The following is an 18,291-nucleotide window of genomic DNA, read 5'->3' as shown; positions in this document are numbered from 1 at the left end:
TTTACTTCAAAGCCCTCTTTAAATGGCGAGGTTACTGGGGCCCAGAAAATGAGTAATGATAGACTGGGTTCTGAGAAGTCCCACAGAGTTTGAACCTAACGGGACTCAATTCATTTTACCATTAATTAGTGTCCACCCCGTGATACAGATGGAGTTCTCTAAAGGAAACATCTGTGGTGAGCTATGGATGGTGAGGGAAGGGCTAAGATAGGCTTCACTGGGTGGCAAAGCTGTGACTCCGGGACTGTGTGTCACATTCTCTCCTAGGACTTAAAGATCGACCAGAAAACACCTTTGCGCGTCCTTCACCGAAGGCCCCTGGCTGTGCGAGCTCGCGTCATTCACTCCATGGAGACGCAGTACGTGGATGAGCACCACTTCCGCCTGCGCTTGAAAACTCAGGCCGGCACGTATCCTTCCACCTGCTGCACTGCCGCCATGAGCCAGAACCCTGTTGGAAAAGTTCATGCTGCCCTGGAAAACAGGGTCAGCTTGGTCTGGGAGGGATTCGGGAGAGGATTGTACTGCAGAAGAATATTTTTGTTTGTTTGTTCGATGTGTTTTTTTCCCACGAAATTTGTTTTTCAAAATGATTCTAAACACTGAGGTAGCAGTGAGTTCAATGTCAGCTTTGAAGTTATGTTTCCTGTAATTGCCTTACACAGTGCTGAGCGCATAGTATTCAGAAAATACTTTTGATGGATTCATTTGCTGTCTTGACATTATTTGCAAGTCACGTATTTATGACCATATTTGGGTCTTTTCAACATTTCAAGTGTTTGCCTCGGATGATTAAACACAGGTAGTAGATGGGAATAGCACTACTTTACATCATGATCTTTTACTTGGCCACTGGCCTAGTACAACAGAGAATATCTTTGTCTACGTACCTTGTGAAAAAAACAAAACTAAAACGACTCAGATGACATATCATTATCACCATTTTCAGACTGCAAAGAGCTTTGACTGTATTACAGAAAGGTTGAGATTCAGAGTTAAAATATCCATAGTCCAAGGCTGATAATTTGTTCATAATCTAACCTGACTTGTATGATTTTTGTATCAGAACTGAGTCGCTGATTAAAATATATCAGGGAGCTCTAACAGGCTTAGCTTTAGTTTACTTTTTGAAGGTCTTCCTAGTTTTTGTTTGCTTCTTGGTTTTATATTATTATGTGATCCGATAGCATGAAGTGACAAAATGCCTTCTAACTGGTATAGAACTAATGATGTACTATTGTATGTGTGTGTATATATGTAACACATATACACACACACACTATATATATATAGAAAAAAAGCAAGTTTTAATTACCAAATACCATTCTTACTATATTGCTGTAACTAGTCTGCCTGCCCTTCCCCACCAACCTGCATTCACTTCTTCCCCTGCACTACCCTAGGACCTGGATTTACTCAGCTTAGCCAAGTATAGGTTATCTACTCTTAAAATCTTCTAAATTTTGTAATTTGCATCAATTTCAATTTCGACTCCAGTGGATAGATCTTTGTATCTCTGTTGTTTGGAGCATATTTGCCTATTATGGATGGAATTTCAAATCATGTATATATTTTTAAAAAATCTTCTTACCTAATCCTGGCATTTAGTTTTGGTGGGCCAAGGAGAAATGTCTTTTGTAGAATTTGATGTCTTTTCAATCCTATTAAAACATTCTTAGAACTACCCATGTACATGTACTTAAGGTATTAGCCAAGAAAAACTATGTGTTAAAGCTTTAGATGCCACATGGTTATACACAGAAGTATATGAATTTTTCACTTACTAAATTTACTTTATATATACCTTATATATTTACATCGATCAGTGCACTGAGATAGCTCATTTGACTTAAACCTTGTCCCTCTGGTTAGGAATAAGAACGTCTCTGGATGTTTTAACTGGTTATTCTGGGGCTATTTGGTTTTCTGTCTTCATCATTGCTACGCAGAAGGGGATTCTTTAAAGAAAATGAGAGACAATAAATAACAATTGTTGGGTAGTTGTGAGTTTATCAAAAAAGACAGTTACTAGATAATTATATGTCTTGTGCTTTAGTCAAAACATTTGGCAAAGGTAGAGTGAGTAAAACGTTCAGACAGTGAGGACATAATATCAGTATATTATAGTATAGATTTTTCACCATCTAGAAACAAATTTGTTTCTCTATTCAAGTTCCATTAATTATGTTCTACTAAATGCTGGTTTGTAGAACAAAACATAATGCTGCATTTTTACTGAATGGTGGCAAAAACAAATCTTTTAGATAAATATTGTCAAAGCTGCAGTACAGTCCTGTGTAAGGAATGTTAATCTGAAAAACAAATTCTAGAATTAGTTATTGATTTCAAAATTTGAAGACCTATGAGGGAAATACAAAGTTGCCCCTTAAAAAAAGAGAGACAAAATTAACTTAGTTCTTTTGCTAACCATGTTAGCAAACTAGATGGTAGGTCTGAAGAGCCATCATTAAGACTAAACTAATAGTCTCATTATTCCTTCCATCCTATTGCCTCTGGGTCATGTTACAAGGAATGCCATCATTGAGATCACTCTGTGTGTGACTCTGTGGAAACGTACCATCTGGCAGGTGACAGTTGCCATTATTGAAAAATGGGACTAAAAAGATGATAATACAGAAATTGTGGCCAAGTTGTTTTTTAATAAAAGCATTCAGCTATAGTTAATTTTTAAAATCCACATCCAAACCTTGGCACTTGGAGATGAGCTATAAAGAAAAAAGAAAGTAATGATTTTTGGTAAGTTTGATGTAAACACATTTCCCAGGCTCTGATGTTGGCTGCCAGACTACTAGGAACCACCTGGCCAAAGCTTTTTTTTTAAGACACACAAGTCAGAGCTCAGAAATAACCTCTCTTTTGTAACATTTCTGCTCTTATTATTTTTGCCTGTCAAACCTTACCAAATAGTTGGTACAGCATGCTGTCTTCATTTTTTCCTTAAACAAACCCCAGCTACATTAAAGAGTTTGTACATGGAGACTTCGGGAGAACCAAGCCAAACATTGGGTCCCTGATGAATGTGACCGCAGACATTCTTGAGCTGGATGTTGAGGTAAACCATTTTATTATGGAATGCACATTGGCAAAGTGAATTCAACCAAAGTTATGCGCTTCGGCATTAAGCTGTTTTAGTACTACCCACCTCCATAGGTATTTGAGAATAGTGAAAATCTCACAGTAACATTGTATTGAAGGGCGGGACTGTCTTTGGATTTTTTTGTTTGTTTGTTTTTAATACGAGGTCTCATGTTCCTTGCAAATATATAGCTAATTTACTAACTGAGCTTTATCAAATCTAAACCCTTAAACCAAGCAAGGAAATAAAGTTGTAAGTGTTCTCCATATGTCCTTTGGACTCTAGAGAATTCATTCCCATACCTGTTGCATTTTATAGACTTTAAAGCAACCGATTCAGAAACATTGATTCACAAGGGTAGAAAGTGAGGTGAGCCAATGTTTCTTCATAAAAGCAGTTCTATAAGGACCCCTGTGATGTGGTCCAAGTTCTCTGCTCTTATAGTCTGAATTGAAATAAGGTTAAATTCTAAAATAATTGTAAGAATGGTTCTGTCGGGCAAGTCTCCATAAATATTTCATTTGAGTATCAGTAAGTGTTGAGTCACAAGTGATGTTTCTTCATGAAAATCTGACTAGGAATAGAGTACCTCCCCCACTACTCTCCCCAGAATCTTAGGACTTGGGGATTTGTACTTGGGAATAATATCAAAGTTACAGAAAGAAGTGGGCATAGTTGCCCAATGTGAAAACATCTATGGTAATCAAATGATCACTGGAGTAGTATTTCCTTACCAGCAGTTCTCTCAAGTGCTCTGGGATTAGATTAGCTCCTGCAGTATAGCCAGTGATCGTGCCCTCAAGGTTGCAGGGAGCCTCTTCAGTGAAACTATCATTTGGAGGAAGACAACCTTCTGTTAAAGAAAATCTCTACTCCATTCTTTTTTTTTTTTTTTTTGAGACAGGGTCTTGCTCTGTCACCCAGGCTGGAGTGCAGTGGTGCGATCACGGCTCACTACAACCCTGACCTCCCAGGCTCAAGCAGTCCTCCTGCCTCAGTCTCCCGAGTAGCTGGGACCACAGGCATGAGCCACTATGCCTGGCTTTTGTTGTTGTTGAGATGCGGTCTCACCATGTTGCCCAGGCTTGCATTAATCTTTTTTTTTCCTTAATTCTCAGAACAGTTAGGAGTGTCAAAGACTCACAGGCCAGTGTTTCTCAACACTGACTGCCCACTGGAATCACTGTGGAGCTTTGTAAGCACTACAACATGCCTCCCTCCACACACACACAGATTGTGATCAGTCATGTTTTATTTTCAGCTTGAGAAAACACTCATTAATTTACATTTGGGTGTTTGGTATATGGCTATATTCTGAAACAGAACCAAAATATCTTCTTGAGATTTGTAAAAGACACACACACACGTAGCTTGTAGGCTTTTCTAATAAATTTTTTTTGAAGCCAGTACATGAAGTCACTCATGGATTAATGAAGAAATTTTCAGTAAATAATTTCACATTTTAAACTTTAAATGTCAATAAAAACCACAGATACAGTGGGTTTTTTTTTTGTTTTGTTTTAACTTTCTCTTAAAGTAGATCCTCTAGCCTTTGATAGACCTGGTATGTGTTTATGTGGAGACAAATAGTCTGTTTACTGTAATTTCATTCTGACTCAAAGGTCAAGGTTTTGTCCTAGAAGAACAAAATAAAGGTAAGTAGAGATAGATGAACTGGATTTTAAAGAAACAGAAATTCTACAGAAGTGAAGCACAAAGATCCTTAATCCTTTTCTAGTTCCAGGTCATCTTCCATAATCATTTATTTCACATTTTGTTGCTATGTTGCAAACAAGACTTATAGGCGTATAGACTACTTGAATATTTGTTCAATGCAAGATGAGAGAATGAAAATGATCAGAAGAATGAAAGTTTCTGAGACTTCTGAGGGAAAATTGGTGTAGTCACTTGAATTTGTTTGCTACTTTGACCCATAAATACCATTTTTTTTTTTTTTTTTTTTTTTTTTTTTTTTTTTTTTTGTCACCCAGGCTGGAGTGCCATGGCATGATTTTGGCTCACTGCAACCTCTGCCTCCTGGGCTCAAGCTATTCTCCTGCCTCAGCCTCCCGAGTAGCTGGGACTACAGGCGTGTGCCACCATGCTCGGCTAAATTTTGTATTTTTAGTGGAGACAGGGCTTTGCCATGTTGGCCAGGCTGGTCTTGAACTCTTGACCATGAGTGATCTGCCCACCTCGGCCTCCCAAAGTGCTGGGATTAAAGGTGTGAGCCACCACGTCTGGCCCCATAAATACCATTTAAAAATTTTAAATGTATTCTCTTGTCAGTCAAAAAGCACAATTAATAACCAACTGAGTAGCCAAATACTGCTACTCAATTAATTCAGAAGATCTCAGGTCCAAGAATCCCTAGAACAGACTTGACGGTGTTAATTTATGGTATTCAATAGCTCTTTTCTTCAAATGCAGTTTCTTCTGTTGCATTATATTAAAACTATTACATTTATACAGCATTACCAGCAAATGCTTACCACAACAGCAATATCTGTTTTAATGACTTCTTGTCTCTCTTCTAGTCTGTAGATGTTGACTGGCCACCTGCTCTGGATGACTAGCTTTCAAATTTGGAGACAAAGAGTAGGGTTTTCCTGGCATGGTGTGGACATCCACGGAGCACACGCCGTAAAATGGCTGTTTACCCACCATAACGGTGTCTTGGAAACCATTTGGATCATGTTGATCTATATAATTGTTAATTTGTTGTAACATCTCAGGATCTATATATGTGTATATTTTGTGTTAAATTGTTCCAAGGATGTCTTACGATTTTTCTCATTCCCTCTCTCACCCCCACAAACCAAACTATGAATAATGAAATAATTCTCCTTAATTCTTTCATTTAGAGAGGTACACAAACAGAACACATTCTCTCTTAAGAAGCTTTAATTTCAGCAAGATTTCCCTCCACAAGAGACATACTACCTTTAAAATCATGTTCTAATTTTTAAAAATTATCTGAATAAAAGTTACATCTAGATTTATGCAGCATAATATCCTATAATATTCTAAGATTGCAAATGCAAATCTGACATTATTATTTTTCCCAGGAAGCCTCAAACGAGCTATTACCAATGAAGTACTTTTGGCTGTGATTTGTCGTAAATCTTAACCAAACCATGAATAATGAAATAATTCTCATTAATACTTTCATTAAGGAAGAATTTTGACAATCTAAAATTGTCAATACATTTTTCCTGTGGAGGGAAAGTAAAACCATAGGAACCAAGGCATGCCATGGTAGGAGCCTTTCATAAATCTTTTAAATAAGGAGAAACAAGTGCCTTTAATAACTTCAATCCCAGGGTTAAGAATTTGAAAAATTGAGAATGCTAAACAAAGAGGAACTGATATTATTTCAGAATACTTCAATATATTATCCAATTATAAACATTTTAATGATACCTTAAAAGTAGATAGGATATTGTCTCCATTTTATAAATATGGAAACCAAAGACTAGAAGTTAAATGACTTATCCAAAATTGTTAGCTACTTCTATATTGAGGACTAGAACTGAAGTTTCTTGGTCTCCAGGGTCTTTCTAATAAGCCCTATTATTGAACACCTGTTTGTGTGAAGGGGCAGCTATGGATGCCATTTAAACTCACGTAACTGAGAATTAACTTTTGGAATGTAGTTACCAAATCAAAGAGCTCACCAAAAAATAGCCCAAGACTATTTAATGCAATCTTATATAGTTACCATTTGTTATTAAGTTAAAGCTCAGTTGGTATTACAAAGAGGAAAAACATTAAGCTAAACCTAAAAAAAATGAATGGGTCATTAAATTTCAGAAAGGAGCCTTATGACAATTTCAGATTTGAGTATAATTTCCATCACCCTAATTCAACTATTTGAGCTTTTTTTAAGAATACATGTAACTTGACTAGTATTAGATTACTCACCGTTTCCCATCTCTGTATTAAACATAAATCACAGATACCAAGATTCACTTTAGATATGAGGAAAATGGTTTTAATGGACACAAAGGAGTCAGCCACGTTGGAACCAACATGGTTTCATACCACGTTGAAACCATGTGTTTGATATGTGAATAACAGCAAATACTTTTTTCACTATTGTCAATGCCAATGCATTGAAATGCCCAGAAAATGAGAAAAGGATAACAAATAAACTTTTGATAAAAAGGTAAGATTTTCTGTGTGGATGTTTCTCAGTTTCTGGGAAAATTTTGCTACAAAAGAGACTTAAATAATTTAGGAGGCAGTCTTTCGCATGGTATTTTTGGCTTAGCTTTGAATTCAGTGGACCTGTAATGTGTAAGAATGAAGAACGTGCTTAGCAAACTGAAATGAGAAGACTTCTATTTCTTAAATTTCTATTCCTGAGATTATACAAAATTTCAAGCAAAGAGTAAGCATTAGCTTTAAATACTTCTTCCAAATGTTCATAGAATTTTGAGACAAAGATTGTAAAAAATTAATGTTTGTCTTTGTTTCAGGCAGAACTGGGAATATTAAGTAGTGAGAGTGCTACAATTTCCCTTTTGCCTACATAAAAGCATTTTAAAATTAGTTTTATGATTTCTTTGTAAGCTTTATTTAAATTCGAAGTCTTTTTCATAACACTTAGAGAAAGAGCCCTTTGTACTTCTTAGTATCTCTTTGTCCCAAATATAGTCTGTGGTTTATTTTAGGAAAAACATCAACTCTGGATACCTGGAAAAGTCAAGAGAAAATAAAATTGGCAAAATGAAAAATTTCCAAGTAAGATAACCGGTTACATTTGTGAGTTATGTGAAGTAAATTTAGAAGTTAAATTTCCATTTTCTAAGAGAAAAACATCTTACTTGGCAGATCTTTTCTTTTGGAGCTAATTATTCTTTAAGTCCACTTAAGAGAATGAACTTTGATATCAGCTTTTCTGATTTTTTAACAAAGGCTACCCTTGTTTATTATGAAAAATATTACTTTTATAATTCTATTTTGAATTTCTAAATTTTGAAATAATTCCAAACTTACAGGAAAAGTTGCAAAAAAAGTACAAAGAACCTTTTTCCCTGAGCCATGGAGTCAGTGATGCCCCATGATCTTAAAGGCTTCAGTGTGTCATTTCTACAAACCAGGACATTCTTTTACTTAACCACAACACAGTGATCAAAATCGGGAAATTAACACTGATATATTACCATCTAACCTACAGACCCTGTTCAAGTTGCCAGTTGTCCCATCAATGTCCTTCATAGTCAAGTGCTCACATTGCATTTTGTTACATCTCTTTAGTCTCCACCACTCTTACAAGTTTGTCTTTCTTGACTTTAATTACTTTAACATTTTTTAAGATTTCAGGTCAGTTATTTTGTAGACCATTCTTCAATTTGGGTTTGCCTGATGTTTCCTTTTTATTAGATTCAGATTGTACCTTTTTGGCAAGAAAACCACAAAAGAGAGATTGTCGTCTTCTTGCATCTTATCAGGTGTCACACAGTTTTGATTTGTCCAGTTTATTTCCTCTGGACTAACCCTGCAAAGGGCTTTTTCTCTAAGATCTGATCTCTTTTAGCAGAAAATGGTATTTAGAAACCAAGATCTGGGCAGTAGGCATGCTCATTGTTTTGTGCCATTGTTGTTTCCAAGCCCTCTCATGGAACAGAGCTAGGGAACAAACATGAATGCATGTGCATGCACACACACACACACACACACATACACATACACCTATACATCTCTGTATCTACACATACTGAAATCTGTAAGAGTTTATACCAGTACTTCCAATTCCAACCTTATTCTAGTTTTCACCCTTTCCAAATTTGTAATTCTCTTCTCTGACTATAAGAAATCTGGCTCCTGCTTTTTCCCTGCCGCCACCGAGTTGTATAGAGGTGGAGTCTCGGGTGCATTCAAGATTTGGCTTCACTCGTAACCCACTGCCATGGCGGAGGAAGGCAGTGCTGCTGGAGGTGCAATGGACATTAATACTGTTTTACAGGAGGTGCAGAAGACCGCCGTCATCCATGATGGCCTAGCACGTGAAATTTGCAAAGCTGCCAAAGGCTTAGACAAGTGCCAAGCCCATCTTTGAGTGCTGTGTGTGCTTGCATCCAACTGTGATGAGCCTATGTATGTCCAGTTGGTGGAGGCCCTTTGTGCTGAACACCAAATCAACCTAATTAAGGTTGATGACAAGAAACTAGGAGAATGGGCAGGCCTCTGTAAAACTGACAGAGGGGAAACCCCGTAAAGTGGTTGGTTGAAGTTGTGTAGTAGTTAAGAACTATGGCAAGGAGTCTCAGGCCAAGGACGTCATTGAAGAGTACTTCAAATGCAAGAAATGAACAAATAAATTTTTGGCACACACACACACAGACACGCACTTAAAAAAAAAAGAAAAAAGAAAGAAAAAAGAAATTTGACTCAGTCCTCCTCAAAAATAACCAATCTATTGCTGCCTCATTATTCACAGTCCCCTCCCTGCTGCCCTCAGATATTCTCCTCAGGCTCCACACTGCAGCCCTACACTAGGCCACTACCACTGCCCCCTGTGGTAACATCTTCTTGCACTTTGTACAGAACAAGCAAATGGCATTTGTCCTGAATTATTCAGGAAGGGAGGGAGACAGGTAGGAAGGAAGTCAGGAAGGCAGAAAATAAAAATCGTTTGATACCACAGAAATACGAAGGATCAAAGGAGATTATTAGGAACAATTATATATTATATGCCAACAATTGGATCACCTAGAAGTGGACAGATTTCCAGACGCATACAACCTACCAAGAATGAATCATAAACAGAAAATCTAAACAGACCAATAGCAAATAAGGGTCACCATTACTCTGAGGAGAGGACAGTAGGTAGGGAAGCAGTACAACTTTTAACTTGGAGCAAAACCATGCTCTAGGGAAACATTATTAGCATCCCCAGCAACAGCAGCAGCCATTGCTGCTGCCAATACCTGCAAATGGGAAAAAGGCCAGCAGCCAAAATGAAGGCTTGACTATTGACCCGAAGCATTTTAGGAAACCAGGAAAGAAGCCCTTCACCAAACAAAGCTATTTCTTTGTGGGAAGTGTTCCTTCTGACATCACTGAGGAGGAAATGAGGAAATGTGAGAAATACGGGAAGGCAATTTCACAGAAAGAGGATTTAAATAAACAAAAAGGAAAAATTAAAAAATTAAAAACAATAACAACAAAAAAGAAACATGGGAAGGCAGGTGAGGTCTTCATAAGGATAAAGGCTTTGACTTTATGCACTTGGAAGCACAAACCCTAGCAGAGATTGCCAAAGTGGGTCTGGACAATATGCAGCTGTGTGCACTCTGCCTGCCACAGTGCATCCCTTACAGTCCGAAACCTTCTAACAAACTTTTGGAAGAAGCCTTTTCTTTATTTGGCCAGGTGGAGGGGGCTGTAGTCACTGTGGATGATCAAGGAAGGCCCTCAGGGAAAGGTACTGTTGAGTTCTCAGGGCAGCCAGTTGCTCAGAAAGTGCAGGCTGCTTCCTGCTAAGCACATTTCCTCATCCTGTTACTGTGTAGCCCATAGGCTAATTAGGTGACAAAGAAGGACTTCCAGAGAAGCTGGTTGTAAAAAATCAGCAATTTCACAAGGAGTGAGAACAGCCACCCCAGTATGCACAGCATGGCTTTTGAATATGAGTATGCCATGCACTGGAGGGTGCTCATTGAGATGGAGAAGCAGCAGCAGGACGAAGTGGATCACAATATCAAGGAGGCTCATGAGAAGCTGGAGATGGAGATAGGGGTTGCTTGCCTTCATCAATGCCAGGTCATGCTAATGAGGCAGGATTTGATGAGGTGCCAAGAAGAGCTGTGGAGGATGGAAGAGCTGAACAACCAAGAGATGCAAAAACGACGGCAACTGGAGCCCATGCGAGAGGAGTGCAGGCACTAGAAGGAAGTGATGCACTGGTAATGGTAGGAAAGATTCACCGGAACCTTCTCTGATATGAGAAAGCAGGAGAGACAGCTGTGCCAGATGGCTGCGGGAGGTGCTACGGGCATAACAGAGGCACCATGCCCCCTGCTTCTGTGCCAGCTGTTACCCCAGCTCTTCCAGAACCTGAACCTATGATGCTAGTTGACCTCACCAACGATGGAATGCTTTGGCCAAGCTGCTGCAATGGAAGGAATTGGGGCAATTGGTGGAACTCCTCCTGCATTGAACTGTGCAACTCCTGAAGCTGAATTTCCTCCAAACACACGTTGCTGATACTAATAAAGTTACAGTGTCTAGTTCCTGAAAACCTTTAAGAGGACCCATTTGGACTAGCCAGAATTCTACCCTAGAAAAGTGAGATTCCTCCCGATAGTTAGGTCTACACTACCTACACTACTCTAGGGAGTATTTTGGAGGAAGAGAGCAAGGGAGGAGTGGTATTTAACAAACCAGTTCTGTGTGGTATACTGTTTAACTGAAAATTCTCTGTGGTGCATTACTGAAGTCTCAAATGCGACTGTTGAAGACCTGGGGGAACCACGGTGAAATGAATCCAGTTAGAGACCCATTAATCTTGATCATTCCTTTTTTCTCCATCCTGTTTCATTTGCTTTCTTATCCATACACTAACCAACCCCAGAGACACCACACATATACCACAAAAAACAAACCTCCTCCAATGTTCTTCGCCCCACTGCTCCATTCACTCCCAGGTGAGAATTCAGGCAAATGTCCACAGAGGTCACAAACAATGTACATATAGTTCTTTTATATCCCATATATTATCCCTTCATGTCCTAAGGAAGACATTTTCTCTTAGAGATTCATTTCAGTATACCTTTTTAAAAATCTTGTGTTAAGTTGCCTCAATCTTTTTCTTGGATGAGGACAACCCAGGAATGGCCCTTTTGTGTCTATGATGTTGCTATTCACAGCTTTCCTTGATAGGCCTAGTACAGTCTTGGAAACAGGGTTGCTGGATGCTGAAAGTCTGAGAGCAGCTCTTAGCCTTGCCTATCTTACTTAGTAGTTATGCTGTGCATATTTAATTGATGTACTATGTTTGATTTGTTGCTAATAGTTTAAATTTGAAGTTTTTCTGAGAAATGGAGCAGCAATGCAGCATCACTTGTTAAAATACATTTTAAGCCTTAAAAAAAAAAGGAGATTGAATCAGTAATCCCAGCACATTGGGAGGCTGAGGTGGGTAGATCACAAGGTCAAGAGATCGAAACCATCCTGGCCAACATGTTGAAACCCCGTCTCTACTAAAAATACAAAAATTAGCTGGGTGTTGTGGCGCGCACCTGTAGTCCCAGCTACTTGGGAGGCTGAGGCAAGAGAATCACTTGAACCCGGAAGGCAGAGGTTGTAGTGAGCCGAGATCGCGCCACTGTACTCCAGCCTGGTGAGAGAGCGAGACTCAGCCTCAAAAAAAAAAAAAAGTCTCCTTTGGGTATATACCTAGTAATGGGATGGCTGGGTCATATGGTACATCTAGTTCTAGATCCTTGAGGAATCACCATACTGTTTTCCATAATGGTTGAACTAGTTTACAATCCCACCAACAGTGTAAAAGTGTTCCTATTTCTCCACATCCTCTCCAGCACCTGTTGTTTCCTGACTTTTTAATGATTGCCATTCTAACTGGTGTGAGATGGTATCTCATTGTGGTTTTGATTTGCATTTCTCTGATGGCCAGTGATGATAAGCATTTTTTCATGTGTCTGTTGGCTGTATGAATGTCATCTTTTGAGAAATGTCTGTTCATATCCTTTGCCCACTTTTTGATGGGGTTGTTTGTTTTTTTCTTGTAAATTTGTTTGAGTTCTTTTATTAGCCCTTTGTCAGATGAGTAGATTGCAAAAATTTTCTCCCATTCTGTAGGTTGCCTGTTCACTCTGATGGTAGTTTCTTTTGCTGTGCAGAAGCTCTTTAGTTTAATGAGATCCCATTTGTCAATTTTGGCTTTTGCTGCCGTTGCTTTTGGTGTTTTAGACATGAAGTCTTTGCCCATGCCTATGTCCTGAATGGTACTACCTAGGTTTTCTTCTAGGGTTTTTATGGTATTAGGTCTAACATTTAAGTCTCTAATCCATCTTGAATTAATTTTCGTATAAGGAGTAAGGAAAGGATCCAGTTTCAGCTTTCTACTTATGGCTAGCCAATTTTCCCAGCACCATTTATTAAATAGGGAATCCTTTCCCCATTTCTTGTTTTTCTCAGGTTTGTCAAAGATCAGATGGCTGTAGATGTGTGGTATTATTTCTGAGGACTCTGTTCCATTGGTCTATATCTCTGTTTTGGTACCAGTACCATGCTGTTTTGGTTACTGTAGCCTTGTAGTATAGTTTGAAGTCAGGTAGCATGATGCCTCCAGCTTTGTTCTTTTGACTTAGGATTGTCTTGGAGATGCGGGCTCTATTTTGGTTCCATATGAACTTTAAAGCAGTTTTTTCCAATTCTGTGAAGAAAGTCATTGGTAGCTTGAGGGGGATGGCATTGAATCTATAAATAACCTTGGGCAAAAAGATCAACAAAATTGACAGACCGCTAGCAAGACTAATAAAGAAGAAAAGAGAGAAGAATCAAATAGATGCAATAAAAAATGATAAAGGGGTTATCACCACCAACCCCACAGAAATACAAACTACCATCAGAGAATACTATAAACACCTCTACGCAAATAAACTAGAAAATCTAGAAGAAATGGATAATTTCCTGGACACTTACACTCTTCCAAGACTAAACCAGGAAGAAGTTGAATCCCTGAATAGACCAATAACAGGCTCTGAAATTGAGGCAATAATTAATAGCCTACCAACCAAAAAAAGTCCAGGACCAGATGGATTCACAGCTGAATTCTACCAGAGGTACAAGGAGGAGCTGGTATCATTCCTTCTGAAACTATTCCAATCAATAGAAAAAGAGGGAATCCTCCCTAACTCATTTTATGAGGCCAACATCATCCTGATACCAAAGCCTGGCAGAGACACAACAAAAAAAGAGAATTTTAGACCAATATCCCTGATGAACATCGATGCAAAAATCCTCAATAAAATACTGGCAAACTGGATTCAGCAGCACATCAAAAAGCTTATCCACCATGATCAAGTGGGCTTCATCCCTGGGATGCAAGGCTGGTTCAACATTCGCAAATCAATAAACATAATCCAGCATATAAACAGAACCAAAGACAAGAACCACATGGTTATCTCAATAGATGCAGAAAAGGCTTTTGACAAAATTCAACAGCCCTTCATGCTAAAAACGCTCAATAAATTCGGTATTGATGGAACGTACCTCAAAATAATAAGAGCTATTTATGACAAACCCACAGCCAATATCATACTGAATGGGCAAAAACTGGAAAAATTCCCTTTGAAAACTGGCACAAGACAGGGATGCCCTCTCTCACCACTCCTATTCAACATAGTGTTGGAAGTTCTGGCTAGGGCAATCAGGCAAGAGAAAGAAATCAAGGGTATTCAGTTAGGAAAAGAAGTAGTCAAATTGTCCCTCTTTGCAGATGACATGATTGTGTATTTAGAAAACCCCATTGTCTCAGCCCAAAATCTCCTTAAGCTGATAAGCAACTTCAGCAAAGTCTCAGGATACAAAATTAATGTGCAAAAATCACAAGCATTCTTATACACCAGTAACAGACAAACAGAGAGCCAAATCAGGAATGAACTTCCATTCACAATTGCTTCAAAGAGAATAAAATACCTAGGAATCCAACTTACAAGGGATGTAAAGGACCTCTTCAAGGAGAACTACAAACCACTGCTCAGTGAAATAAAAGAGGACACAAACAAATGGAAGAACATACCATGCTCATGGATAGGAAGAATCAATATCGTGAAAATGGCCAAATCCTTTTTTTTAATTGACAAAACTGTATATATTAACATTTATCTTATATAGCATGATGTTTTGAAATATGTATACATTGTAGAATGGCTAAACTGAGCTAATGAACATGTATTACTTCACATAGTTATTTTGTAGTAAGAACACTTAAGATCTACTCTTAGCAACTTTCAAGAATATATGTTATTAACTATAGTCACCATGTCGTACAGTAGAACTCTTAAACTTATTCCTATAAAGCTGAAATTTTAAATCCTTTGACCGATATCTCCCCAATTCCGCAACCCCTATCCCAATCCCACCTCCCCAGTTCTAGTAACCACCATTCTACCCTCTACTTCTATGAGTTCCAACTATTTTAGATTCCACATATAGATGAGATCATGCAGTAGTTGTCTTTCTGTGCCTGACTTACTTCACTTAACAAAATGTTCTTCAGGTTCATCCACATTGTTTCAAATGACAGCATTTCCTTTCTTATGGGTGAATAATATTTCACTGTACATATACACCACATTTTCTTCATTTACCTACTGACTGATAGACGCATAGGTTGATGCCATATCATGGCTATTGTGAATAATGCTGCAGAGACCATGGGGGTCAGATACCTCTTCAACATACTGATTTTATTTCCTTGGGATACATATACCCAATAGTAGGATTGCTGGATTATATGGTAGTTCTATTTTAAATTTTGTTTTCTGTTTACATTCCCACCAACAGTATGCCAAAGGTTCTCTTTACTCCGTGTCCTTGCCAACACTTGTTATCTTTCATCGTTTTTGGTAATAGCCATTCTAATAGTTTTGAGGTGGTGTCTCACTGTGGTTTTAAATTTGCATTTTCCTGGTAAGTGATGTTGAGCATTTGTGTGTCTTATACCTGTTGGTCATTTGTATGTCTTTTGAGAAATGTCTATTCAGGTCCTTTGCCCATTTTTTAATCAGGCTCTTTGTTTTCTTGGTATTGAATTGTTGGAGTTCCTTGTATATTTTGGATATTAACCCCTCATTAGATGTATGGCTTATAAATATCCCATTCCGTAAGTTGTCTCTTCACTCTGTTCATAGTTTCCTTTGCAGTGCAGAAGCTTTTGTTTGCTATAGTCCCATTTGATTTGTCTTTTTTTTTTTTTTTTTGGTTACCTGTGCTTTTAGGGTCATATTCAAATAATTGCCCAGACCAGTGTCATGGAGCTTTTTCTCTACGTTTTCTTCTAATAGTTTACAGTTTGGGGTCTTAGATTTAGGTCACTTTGAGTTGAGTTTTTAATATGGTGTGAGTGAGATAAGGGTCTAACTTCATTCTTCTGCATGTGGATATCCAGTTTTCCCAGTACAATTTATTAAAGAGACTGTCTTTTCCCATTATGTTTCCTCACACGTTTGTAAAAAATCAGCTGGCTGTAAATATATGGATTTATTCCTGGGCTCTTCTTCCTATTCTTTTGGTTTAAGTGTCTGTTTTTATGCCAGTATAAAAATGTTTTGATTACTATGGCTTGGTAGTAATTTTGAAATCAGGTAGTGTGATATCTCTAGCTTTGTTCTTTTTGCTCAAGATTGCTTTGGCTATTCAGGGTCTTTGTTGGTTCCATATGAATTTTAGGATTGTTTTTTCTATTTCTGTGGAAAATGTCATTGGAATTTTGATAGGGATTACACTGAATCTTTAGATTACTTTGGTTAGTATGGACATTTTAGCAATATTAAGTCTTCCAATCAATGAACATGGGATATCTTTCCATTTATTTATGTCTGCAATTTCTTATATCAGTGTTTTACAGTTTTCAGTGTAGAGATCTTTTACCTTCTTGGTTAAATTTATTCCTAAGTATTTTATTTTTTGTAACACTACTGATTATTGTATATTGATATGCGCACAACCTTACTGAATTTATTAGCTCTGACAGTCTTTTTGGTGGATTCTTTCAGCTTTTCTATATATAAGATCATCATCTGCAAACAGGGACAATCTCCTTCCTTTCCAATTTGCATGTCTTTTATTTCTTTCTCTTGCCCAATTGCTCTGGCTGGGACTTCAGTTCCAGTACTATGTTAAACAGAAATGAGAGTGGAAGTCCTTGTCTAGTTCCTGATCTTAGAGGAAAAGCTTTCAGTTTTTCACTGTTGAGTATAGTGTTAGCTATGGGTTTGTTACATATGGTCTTTACTTTTGAGGTGTACTCCTTCTAATTTGTTGAGAGCTTTTATTGTGAAAGTATGTTAAATTTTGTCAAATGCTTTTTCTGCATCTATTGAGATGATCATATGGTTTTTGTCTTTCATTCTGTTCATGTGGTATATTATATTTATAGATTGGCATATGTTGAACCATCTGTGAATCCCTGACATAAATATTACTTGGTCATGGTGATTAATCTTTTCAATGTGCTGTTGAATTGGTTTACTAGTATTTTGTTGAAAATTTTTGCATCTTGACCTGGCATTGTGGCTCACACTTGTAATCTCAGCACTTTTAGGTGGTCAAGGCCTGAGGCTGGCTTGACCCAGGAGTTCGAGACCAGCCTGGACAACATAATGGGACCCTGCCTAGATGAATAATTTTTTGTTTTTAATTAGCTGGGCATGATGATGTGCACCTGAAGTCCCAGCTACTCAGGAGGCTGAGGTGGAAGGATCACCTGAGTCTGAAAGGTCAAGGCTGCAGTGAGCCATGATTGCACCACTGCACTCCATCCTGGGTAACAGAGGGAGACCCTGTCTCAGAAAAAAAAAAAAAAAAAAGAATTTTTGCGTCTGTGGTCATCAGAAATATTGACCTGTAGCTTTCTTTTTTCTTTTTTTCCATATTTGCCACAGTCTAATTGACAAGTTTTCTTTAATAGTGTCCTTGTCTGACTTTGGTGTCAGGGTAATGCTGGCCTTGTAAAATGAGTTTGGAAGCATTCCTTCCTCTTCAATTTTTTGGAAGAGTTTGAGAAGGGCTGGTATTCTTCCTTTTTTGAGATGGGGGTCTTGCCCTGTTGCCCAGGCTGGAGTGCAGTGGCACTATCACGGCTCACTGCAGCCTTCACCGCCTGGGCTGAATTAATTCTGCCACCTCAGCCTCCCGAGTAGTTTGGACCACCAACATGCATCACCACACCCAGCTAATTTTTTATTTTTTGTAGAGACAGATTATCCCTATGTTGCCCAGGCTGGTCTCAAACTCCTGTGCTTAAGCAATCCTACCACCTAAGCCTCCCAAAGTGCTGGGATAACAGATGTGAGCCACCGTGCCTGGCCGTAGTTCTTTAAATGTTCGATAGCGTTCAGCAGTGAAGCTGTCAGGTTCTGGGTCTTTTATTTGATGAGAGACTTTTTTTTTTTTTTTTTTTTTTATTATTATACTTTAAGTTCTAGGGTACATGTGCA

At 38.2% G+C, this 18,291-nt stretch overlaps 1 protein-coding gene and 2 pseudogenes across 9 annotated transcripts in view; all 3 read left to right on the top strand.

Annotated features, from left to right (window-relative positions):
• PUS10 (pseudouridine synthase 10) overlaps window positions 1-7,651 on the top strand; it is an 85,394-nt gene extending 77,743 nt beyond the window's left edge. For 7 of the 8 annotated variants that reach the window (XM_021924856.2, XM_021924851.2, XM_021924853.2 and 4 more), the window contains 3 exons: window positions 268-410; window positions 2,974-3,073; window positions 5,635-7,651. In XM_021924856.2, coding sequence (XP_021780548.1) covers window positions 268-410; window positions 2,974-3,073; window positions 5,635-5,673 — 282 coding nt within the window. In that variant the 3' untranslated portion in view covers window positions 5,674-7,651. Of the gene's footprint in view, window positions 1-267; window positions 411-2,973; window positions 3,074-3,415; window positions 4,034-5,634 lie in introns of those variants that run through there. The other variant, XM_021924854.2, reaches the window with a different exon arrangement.
• Window positions 7,652-8,137: 486 nt separating this feature from the next.
• LOC110741065 lies at window positions 8,138-10,434 on the top strand (annotated as a pseudogene). Its single transcript, XR_002516667.2, has one exon. The product of XR_002516667.2 is annotated as a 40S ribosomal protein S12 pseudogene (transcript).
• Window positions 10,176-11,343, top strand: LOC101007606 (annotated as a pseudogene).
• Window positions 11,344-18,291: the final 6,948 nt, after the last annotated feature.

The sequence above is a fragment of the Papio anubis genome, chromosome 14 (assembly GCF_008728515.1).
Source record: "Papio anubis isolate 15944 chromosome 14, Panubis1.0, whole genome shotgun sequence".
NCBI classification, from domain to species: Eukaryota; Metazoa; Chordata; class Mammalia; order Primates; family Cercopithecidae; genus Papio; species Papio anubis.
Note: the sequence above shows the minus strand (reverse complement) of the source record. Positions and strands in the feature narration are given on the sequence as shown.